The following is a 10,936-nucleotide window of genomic DNA, read 5'->3' as shown; positions in this document are numbered from 1 at the left end:
CTTCCTCCATCATGTTAGGTTTTGCAGAGTTTCAATTTCTTCTATCGTTATCGTCACAGCAACTCAACTAATGCGTTTTTATAACCAATATATGACTCTACCAAATCTTGGTTTAATTTCAGTAACTCTCAAAATCAAAATAGTTACATCGTTTGACGCATTATTTTACCGTACGATTTATCGTTCATTGTAAGAACCTCGAGATGGCGAGAAAAACAAGCAGTTGTAAAATATGCGAGAATTCGAATATAGCTTCGATTTGTTCCATTTGTGTCAATTACAGGTATTTGTTTTAATTTTTCATTTTGTGGTTCAGGAGTTGGATCTTCCTTATTCAATCACAACGTGTTTTATTCATAATTTGATATATTTATATGTTTTGATTTCATGATTTTTGTATTGATAGGTTGAATGAGTATAACACTTCGTTAAAATTGCGGAGAGACCGTAGGGATTCATTGTACTCAAATTTGAGCGAAGTTCTTGTCCTCAAGGTACATGATCCTAAGTTAACTTTGTTTTGAAAATGATTTTGATCATATTCAATATAAAAAGTATTAATTAATTAAGAATAAAAAAATGAACCTTGTTTAATTATGAGGAGTTTTCTAAAACTGGAGGAATATATGTAAAATAAGAAAGAGGGATAATTAATTAAACCAGCAGATAAATATCATTCTTGCTACATTCTTTCTTCTAATTTGTCACAAAAGTCTATATTATACATCAAGCAAGCAAAGCATACCTCAAATTTGATGTTAGTTATGTTTAAAAGAATTACCAAGTTTACCTAGTGTTTACCAATCCATAGAGGCGTACTTATGCATCCTAGATATAGGGTTTTAAATTGCGGTTGTCATTGCTTTGTGATTGCATGCATTGCAAGCATCCTATTGCAGAATGTGGTCATTGTGATGTGAATGAAAAAAAATGTTTTTAAACTCGATGTAGCATGATGCGGCTGATTCGGCCCCGATGTGGTCCGTTGTAGTATAATTCGGTGTCAAACCGCAATTGCAGGGTAATATGGTTGCGGCCGCCACCACAACTGCAATATTGCGACCACATGAACTAATGCGGTCCACACTTTGAAATACCCTTGCCCACCCCACAATCAATTGAGCTACTCTTCATCAAGTTAACTGACATGCCTAATGGAAATTCCTGTTCAGTGATTGTCCGTTTTTGCTTTGCATGTTTATATTAGTACCTTTTTTCTTGTTATTCTGTGCACTGATTCTTTTATATTGTTTTTGGACATTGTTGATTTCTAATTTACTTTTGAAGTTTCCCATTTTATATAGCAAGGCCTAAACTGTATTTTTAAAAGGCACCCTGTGACACTGTTATTCAGTTCAATTAATATTTTTCTGCATAATGTTGGCAAGGGAAAGGTAGATGATCAGAGTAATTGGAGAGTGCTTCACCAGGAAAAGCTTGCAAGGTTGAGGGAGAAGCTCCGTCATAGTAAAGAACAAGTGACCCAAGGTTAGAACTTAGAAATTTTCACATGCCAAATGAATTTATAGATATGCAAATATCACTTTTTGGACCTAGAGTAACGAGTAACCTTACAGGAAGAGCCAAGATAGAGGCTATATCTGCTGATCTGAAACTTAAATATGGAGTGCTTGAATCTGCCCTTTCTATGGTATTTTGGTTACTATTTTTTACCTTTCTTTGCTAAAATGCTATTGCTATGGTCGTAGCAATTACTGAATAGTGGCCAAGTTTAATGTAAATGCATATGAAGATGTTGGATGATTTATTTTTTATCTTTGCAGTTGGAAAAGAATCGGCTGGAACAGCTGGAAAAATTCTACCCAAATCTTATATGCACGCAGAGCTTAGGGCATGTATGAACCTCTTTGTTTTTATTCCCAGTCATATTGAATTGTTTCGTGTATTATACACTAATGCTGAAATTTCCTCCTAGAACAGTAGGATATACAAATGAGTATTTAAGACCAATCTACATTACCTTAATCTTCGATCACATGTCGTAGTTGAAAATTAATGTTTGATGCTTTCTTTCTAATATCATACATGGAATATATTTTATGTTTCTAGGAACATCATAATTTATGCTCATGTTTTTATGATGAAGGTGGCGATTACCTCTGAGCTTCTTCATAAACAGTCCGTGGTCATAAAACAGATATGCAGATTGTTTCCACAACGACGGGTAAAGTACATCTATGGTGATCAATATTCTGTTTGTGTATCTTAGTAAATATGTGTTGACTACTGCCCCTAGATTTAAATGAAGGGGACTTGAGATCTTTACTGTAATCATGAACTTCTTGTTTTATTTCTTTCCTTACCAAAAGCTAGAGTGTTTGCTAAATTATAAGATTTGGTTTTAGATCCATCTAAGGCTTACTGGAAAATCACATTAGTTTTTTAGATCAGTGTTTAGAGTGCAGAAGAGAAAGATTAAAAAATATGTTTGCGGTGCTTATAATTTATGGTGGCACCTATTGAGGAAAAGATGGTAGAATCTTGCCATTTGACCATGTGAAAGAGGACAATGAAGTCTCAATAAGAGTTGCCTAGATAGAGGATTCCCCAATAATTAGATGTAAAAGGCCCAAAATTATAAGTGAAACCATTCAGAAGGGCTTGGGTCTAAAAATGGCTTTTATGGAAACCTGGTTTACAATAGAGCACAGCACACTCGCATCATTTGATGTAAACCAACCCATCCTAGTGGGAAAAGACTTTTGTTAATTTTGCTTAAAATTTGAGAAAAATAAGGCCCCTTATGAGAAACATGAAAGAGAAGCAACTTTTTTCTTACTGGTAAATCTTTGATCCAAAGTAATGTTAAATTATTCTTTTCTAGCAGACAATAAGCTGAATCAAATTTAGTGTTATACTATTAGTTTATTTACTCTTGCTAGGGAAGTCATTTCAAACATGTCCCAGTGCTCATGTTGTTTTAGTTTCAAGGGGTCATAGAGGGAGAAAGAATGGATGTTTCTAGTGGTCAATAATCAATATGATCAAATTTGCAATGCACTCTTCAAATATGGTGTTATACTGTTTTTTTGCACCCCTGCTTGGAAGTCGGTTCAAACATTGCTATTGTACTGATGTCCTTCTGGTACCAGATGCTCATAGAGGGGGAGAGGAGAGATGGTTCTAGTGGTCAATATGATCAAATTTGCAATGCACGCTTACCAAGAGCACTAGATCCCCACTCTGTTCCATCTGAAGAGCTTTCTGCTTCTTTGGGGTAAGTTGTTTTTTCCTTCAAAATCTTATTACTTGATACAGAATGTACAAGTGAATCTCTATTGTGGTATCAGAAAACAGTGTTTTGATGCTTATCAACTATAATTATATATGTTGATAAGCAGTGCTGTCACAAGGCAGGTGTGGGTTAAGGCAGCCAACCCTCGATGTGCTTCAATTTGGTGCTGTACGGTAATGTGGCCACAGCAATTAAGTGATACGTATACTTAAAAAGTAACTATTTTTTTATGAATCAAGTAACAACAACTCAACCAAATTGAGATTTAAATGCAGATTAATTCATTGCAATACCTTAAAAACGTACTACAATGTAAACATGATAATGTAAGTGAGCATACAATCAACTGCAAGTCAAGAGGCCAAGGGACACACTGGAAAGAATAAATGCAAATATTTACTCCAGAGTATACGGTTACAAGTCTGAATAAGGGCAGGGATTCAGAGGATAGGTGAAGCTTAAGCTTCTACAAAGAGCTGTCAAGTTTAAATTAATTTTTGGGGTTTCCCATGGATTGCTAGCTTACTTTAAGTTCAAAAGGTGTTACTTGTTAGTAGACTTACATACCTCTTTAGATTACATACCCATTTGCTATTGACCATCGTAAGGTAACTAAGTAAGTTGGCTGCAAATGCATGATGCGGCCATATTAGTAAAACCAGTCCATCCCATCCATCTGAGGCAGGAGGGCCATTATCCACCCACCTCGCCTAGGCTGCAACATCAGCTGCTTTTGATAACATTACATTGTTCATAAGTAACTTTATCCTATTTCAATCAGGCCCTCCACTGGACCAGAAAACTTACTGTTAATTAAATTTGACTTCACATTAATGTTCTTGCTACATAGTAACCAGTTATTATCATGTTTGTAATTTGTAAAGCAGATACATGGTGCAACTTTTAAATCTTGTTGTTCACAACTTGGCTGCCCCAGCACTTCATAACTCTGGTTTTGCGGTAAGCATTCATTCAGATTCTAAGTGATGGGTTAATGCTCTGTTGAAGATCAAGGTTTTTAATTTATTCAAATATTCTGGTCAAGCAGGTTTGCTTGGCGATCATCATTCGATAGTTTTTGAGCTATAAAGTATCATTAAAATTCATGGTTCAGTTTTAACTTGGTATGCTAAGTGCTGATAGGGTATTAGAGTTTTGTTTTCTTGAAACATTAGCAAGTGATATATTGGGTGCTATGTGCATAAAAGCATTCTTTTACCCAAAATTATAGATCTCATTTCAAATGCCGTGTCTATTTGGTGACAAATTTTTGCTGCTTAAGGATTTTTCTAAGATTTTACCTTGCTGAGTGTTGACTGGAGTCTATAAAAAGAAAAGTTGCTGAAAATATTTGGAGATTTTGTTGCATGTTTTCATATCATATATTAAATGTACACAAGATCAGGTTTGAGCTTTTTTGTAATATTGAAAATTACTGGGTTTTGATGTATGTAAATGTGATTTAATATTTAAAGTGTAAGTTTATACTTTATAGTTTGGTATATGTTGTCAATGGCAAAATCTTCTATGTGGCCTTAATGGTGCACTTTTTTATATCTCTCTCTAGAAGGGAACTTAATGTTGTAATTTCATAGTGATTCTTTGTATGCTATACATTACCTTAGGGTTCTAGCTCTCGAATATGGCAACGAGATTCGTATTGGGATGCACGTCCTTCCTCGAGGAGGTACTTTATCAAAAATGTATTTGTCATAGTTTGTATGCAAATAATTTTTTTAACCCAAACTACTTTCTGGTTTTCAGCAATGAATATCCTCTATTTATACCTCGCCAAAATTATTGCTCAACTAGTGGGGAAAACTCATGGTCGGATAGAAGCTCAAGCAATTTTGGTGTTGCTTCGATGGAATATGATAGGAGACCTCGCCTTGATTCATCGGGGAGTAGTAGCTTTAATTATCTAGCTTCTTCATATTCTGTTCAAACACACAAGGATTTGCAGAAAGCGATTTCACTTTTAAAGAAAAGTGTAGCATGCATCACAGCATATTGTTACGACTCCTTATGTTTAGATGTCCCTTCTGAGGCATCCACCTTTGAAGCATTTGCTAAGTTATTGTCTACACTCTCATCATCCAAGGAAGTTCGATCTGTTTTTTCTTTAAAAATGGCTCGCTCCAGGTATTGTCCTTCATATGTCATAATTCATAAAATGGGTGTGTAACTTTGTCACTACTGTATATACATTGTGAAAATGTTAGTAAATTTTGCAAATTAACCATATCCTAATGTTAATGTTGATGTGTCAAGGAGCACTTATATATGAATTAACGAACCAAAAAGCCTTGCATATGGTTTTCATTGACTTGGTGTAGACGTATGATAATGTGTTTAGATATGCATTGTGGAAAATTCTAGAAAAGGAGTTCAAATTGCCTATATTCGAGCAATCAAGAATATGTATGATGGGGTCAAGACTAGTGTGAGAGCAAAAGATGGAGTCTCAGAAGATTTCCTTATTGTTATAGGACTACACCAAGGGTCGACATTGAGCTCATACCTATCCACACTGGTCTTGAATGTATTTAGTGAGCATATCGAAGAACTAGTGTCACAATACATGCTTTCGTATAAGATATTGTCCTAGTTGGAGAATTGAGAGAGGAGTTAAATGTGAAACTAGAAATGTGGAGACATGCTTTAGAAAGCATATGACTTTCGAATAAGTCGAAGTAAGATGGGAGTATATAGATTGTAAGTTTAGCAAGAGGCAGGCAAACCCAACTGTAGAGATAAAGATTGGAGATCACACCATACTACAAGTAACCAAAATTAAGTATCTTGAGTCAATCATACAACACGACAAAGAAATTATAGGAGGTGTAAATCATAGGATTTAAGCGGGGTGGATGAAATGGCGATACTTCAAGTATTTTATGTGATAGAAGTGTCACTCAAGCTTATGGGGTAATTTTACCGCACAACTGTAATCCCCGCGATGTTAAATGTTATATAGGACTTGGACGATAAAATGTTAGCAAAAGAATAAATTCAATGTAGTTGATATGAGAATGTTATGTTGGATGAGTGAATGCACTAGACAAGATAGGATTAGAAACAACTGCATCAGGGAGAAAGTAAAGGTAGGTCCTATTATAGAAAAGATGGTAGAATTGTGCCTTAGGTGGTTTGGGCATGTGTTGATGAGAGATTGTTAGAAGACTCAGTATGGAGAGTAGAACAACTGTAGGTTTGTCTAATTTCTATGGTAGACCAAGAGAAATAGGACAAAATTTAGATATCAATGTTTTGTCAATGAACATGATTCATGATAGAGCATTATGAATGTGTTCGATCCAAGTAGACAACCCCACCTAGTGAGACTAAGGCTTCTTGTTGTAATGGATTGATATGGGACAAATCATATGAACTCTCTAACATTTGTATTCTATAAAAAATATTGGTTGTTTAACTGCTGTCTTATACCCCAGTGATATGGGCAACAGTAGCTCTACTGTCTCGTTTGTGAGAAAATATAATGGGTATTTTTATTTGATGTTTCAGGAGATGGCTTTGTTTATGTTATGTTTTGTTGAAGAGTATACTTTTTTGCTAATCTGTTTCTCTTATATACATACATCTATATTCTTTACTATGTAACTCAGATCTTTGGAATTTCGGAATGATTATGATTGTATTAGGCGGTCAGAACCCCATATGATTGAAATTGTTTTTTCTTGGAGGCTCTGACTTCTGAGTTAAATAGTTTATGTTTACACTTGCATTATGTTGTTCGTCAATGAAATTGCTGTAACTTCCTGTATAGAATGGTGTAAGCATTGTGCCTAAGCTTTTCTCTTCTTTTTGATTCAGGACATGTAAGCAAGTTCAACAGTTGAACAATTCTGTGTGGAATATGAATTCTGCTATTTCATCAACTACTTTGCTTGAAAGTGCACATTCTGTACCCACAATGGTATAAGTTTACTCAGCACTTTTGCACTGCTCTATCCTTTGTTTTATGTTGTGAGTGTAGGAGTTGAACCTGCATGATCTCTACAATCAGATATCTATTTTCTATAACAAAATAATTGCTTTCCTATCAGTTAATAATATATGTTTATGTTTAACCCCGTTGGGTTTTTATGCTTATCATGCTATCTCTTATTTGCTTTTCCAAGCCATCTTTGGGAAGGAGAGCTGATTTGAGAATTCTCTTTTTGTGCAATAGTTAAATCACTGTCACTTCATCTAAGATAATAAGCCTTGGGAGCAAAACTAATAGTTAAAATACCTAGTTTCTCTACCTGTGATGGGCCTTTTCTTTTGTATAATTCTTGAGGTCATTGGATTGAAGTTTAAATGTTTGCTTTGCTTATCGTACATGGGATTTAGGCTTTTCTCTCCTTTTGTTTTGCAGAAAATTGAAAATTATCTGCCAAGTTCTGCCTCCAGCTTTCTTTACACCACTGATTTAACTGATGGAAAAAACGAGTGCCTAATTGAAGGTTGGGATATTGTAGAGCATCCCAAGTTTCCTCCCCCACCATCACAAAGTGAGGATGTTGAGCACTGGACTCGAGCCATGTTCATAGATGCTAAAAGGAAGTGATCTTCATCTGCAACAGACTTCTACTTTCTGTAAGCCCCCTTTCAATAGAATTTTCTCTTCTGAATTGTTAAGAAGAACCACTAATATGGTCTTGAAAGGTTTAAGACTGATGGGTTCAAATTTATGAAAAAGTTGATCTTGGCTTGAATTTTTGCCGCAGTTGTACCTTAACCAATAGTTTAAAGTTTTGTACTCAGGGAGGGCCCAACTTAGTTTTCAACCACTGCGTATTATAATTCTGAAGTTTTAACATACACAAATATAGACATGGCTTTTACAGACTACCGTTCATCATTGTGTCTTCTTGGAGTAGTTTAATTTTTGGCTTACACACATGTAGTTTAATTTTTATTTATTTTTTGCTTACTGGAGTTTATCCTGTGTTTCTGTGCCAGGTTAAAGGTAGTGAAGGCCAAATTAACATTCTGGAGGATTAGTTTGTACATTACTCGGAACATTTTGGTCCCTTCCCCCTTAATGTATACAGATTGCAGCAGAGAATTGTGAATATGTAAATATTTATAGGTAAGGTTCATTTGATTCTTTAATGCGGCAATAACTCTGATTATTCCATAGCTTCAGTTCTTCTTGGCTTGGCTCCAGAAGTATAAAGATTCCATTTGAGTTTTATGACCTAGTTCATGTATGATGGTAATTCAATGAATTTATTTCTGACTTAACTAATGTTTCATCTCATATCTGGATAGCAATCACTTTCAGCAGTTATAAGCGAGGAAATCTAATATGTTCCTAATTAGATGGCCTAGGAATGACATTGTTATAAATTTTATTTTAATTGAATTCACTATTGTTTTATGATTGATGCACACTTGCAAAAGATAATAGCACCATTAATAGTAGCTAGAAGTTGGTATGTCTTTTAGCTAAATCATCTCTTTGGGTGCAAATTAAAGTTAAACAGTAACTAAGTACCAGCATCTCAATTTAACAAGAGTTTGGTGTGTCAAGTAAATCAAAAGTTATTACTTTTGAAGAGCTTCTTATTGCATTTATGATTTCTATCCCACTCCTTATTGCATTTAGTAACTTAATCGAATAGAGTGGAATATTTAATCTAATTTTAGTGTAAAAATTTATATATAGTCAGTATATGATACACATTAATTTGTATGACTTTTTAAAAAAAATCAATGTTGATTAAACATAAATAATAGATAATAAAATGATACTATACAAAATTCATACACCACTGGTGCATACATTTCTTTTATCAGTGCTTGCACTTTTTCTTGAATAAATCCTGTTAGAATGTTCTAATTTTGAAATTAACTTACTTTTCATCCATCTCTTTGCTTATTACTTTTAATTTTAGGCTCTATTGGATAAATTGTATTAGTTTATAATACTAGTGAAAATCACGTTTAGTCCTTCAAAATATCTATTTGTATTAATTTGGTCCTTGAAGAATTAAAATTGTAAATTGGTTCTTCAAGATTTCGTCAAAGTAGTTTCTAAATTTTGTTTTTAATATGACTAATTTGACCTTGAAATTTTTGGGAACAAATTTGTATTTTTAAAATCTTCAACATCCAAATTAATATTTACAAATATCGTGAGAAAAAAAATTGGAACGTTAACTACCATAATTTGAGGAAAAATGTTGTATACAACGATAAGAGTTTTATATACAATCAATTTATCACTTAATATTCATTTTCAATCAACATTTATTGTTTAAAAAATGTAATTCAAAAAATGATGAATACTGATTGTATATAAATATTTATATATATAGTGCATAAATTATACACTCTTATTATTTTATATAGATCTTTGATACCATTATTGTACTAGAAATCACCTTGTTTCTTCTATGGCATTATTATGTATCAAAGCCGTGTTAATATCCTCTCATTTCCGCTCAAGTTCTCTTGCCACCAACCAAATTTATAACTTTGTATTTATAATACACTGCCTCCCTATAACCATGCTCTGTTGTCTACTCCAGACCGAAGCCTTAGGTTTTATTGAAAGCATTAGGACAATAAAATTGTAATTGGTTGTAATTGTATTTACAACTCCTACCTTATGCTTGCTACACTGCATGTTTCTCATTTTCAAACCATTTTTTAAATGATAGCCATTACACATGAATCCCTTTTTCTAGCACCCTCTAAAATCTAGCTCCTTATCTTTTTAACTGTCTAGTTTACACATATGCGGCTCTGACCTTTAAGGTTTTGTTGAGTATACACCCGCCGCCACCTTTTCCAGTTAAAGGTCATCCAGCCACAGTGCTGTCAAATGAGTGCACTCAAGACTTTTACTATCCATTACTTGGGTCTATGACCGATTCAATTTTGTATTAAGTTCATATCTTCTTGCTCAAAAAGTTCCAAAAGCTATAGTAGATTTGAGATCCGATATGTAAATGGAGAGTGACTCCTTTCAAGTAATGGATAACAAGCTATTTTTTCATTTATATTTTAAGGATGAAAGTATAATACCATTTTAAATAAAAAAAATATAAATATAAATATATGTTATATTTTCTCTCACTCAGATAGGTTTGTACACCCTACCAATCTAATAATCATGCATATGAAGCCAACTTAAAGAGACAAAAAATATGCATGTGGGACATCAAGCATGATACTTTTTAATTTAGAAAAGAATACTGACTTGGATTGAAAAAATGGAAGTCTTTAATAGGAACTATCGACAGAAAATGCAATACGTTAGAAACATCAACTAAGAAATTAACAGAAGATAAAAAAAGGTTATACTAGAATTATATTTCATAACATAGTTGGCTGCTGAAGAAGATACTAATAGCAACATAGAGGGAAATTAGGGTAATACAGCTATTGGGCTACATCAGGACAATGCCCAATACTTTAATACAAAACAACCCAACATTAATTAATTAATTATAATCAGACATCCAAGTGGGTTTCCTCTTCACCCGAATGGGCCTGGACGAATGGGCTTCTATTGAAGTCTCATCATTGCCCACTCCTTCAAGTGTGACCTTGTCCTCAAGGTCAACGAATTTGGCTGGAATATAGGCTTGATTCGGTCCTTGTGATAGCTGTTTCTGGGAGGGAAATTGAATTGAATCAGATGGTGGAGATTGCCTTGGAGTC

The 10,936-nt window shown here is 34.0% G+C and overlaps 1 protein-coding gene across 1 annotated transcript; it reads left to right on the top strand.

Annotated features, from left to right (window-relative positions):
• Positions 1-8,630, top strand: LOC109338095. The gene is made up of 14 exons (XM_019575236.1): positions 1-18; positions 123-283; positions 407-494; positions 1,389-1,488; positions 1,578-1,651; positions 1,785-1,856; positions 2,108-2,185; positions 3,114-3,238; positions 4,144-4,216; positions 4,882-4,943; positions 5,021-5,398; positions 7,091-7,193; positions 7,638-7,858; positions 8,225-8,630. The coding sequence occupies exons 2-13, from the start codon at positions 204-206 to the stop codon at positions 7,827-7,829; spliced, it is 1,425 nt and encodes a 474-aa protein (XP_019430781.1). The 5' UTR covers positions 1-18; positions 123-203; the 3' UTR covers positions 7,830-7,858; positions 8,225-8,630.

The sequence above is a fragment of the Lupinus angustifolius genome, chromosome LG02, assembly GCF_001865875.1.
Source record: "Lupinus angustifolius cultivar Tanjil chromosome LG02, LupAngTanjil_v1.0, whole genome shotgun sequence".
Classification (NCBI taxonomy): Eukaryota; Viridiplantae; Streptophyta; class Magnoliopsida; order Fabales; family Fabaceae; genus Lupinus; species Lupinus angustifolius.
The sequence above is the reverse complement of the archived record's forward strand: the minus strand, read 5'-3'. Positions and strand labels throughout refer to the sequence as shown.

Coding starts and splice junctions, on each gene's coding strand:
- LOC109338095 (XM_019575236.1), top strand. CDS start 204: ATGGCGAGAAAAACAAGCAGTTGTAAAATATGCGAGAATTCGAATATA. Junction 495..1,388: donor GCGAAGTTCTTGTCCTCAAG/GTACATGATCCT, acceptor AATGTTGGCAAG/GGAAAGGTAGATGATCAGAG. Junction 1,652..1,784: donor TTGAATCTGCCCTTTCTATG/GTATTTTGGTTA, acceptor TTATCTTTGCAG/TTGGAAAAGAATCGGCTGGA.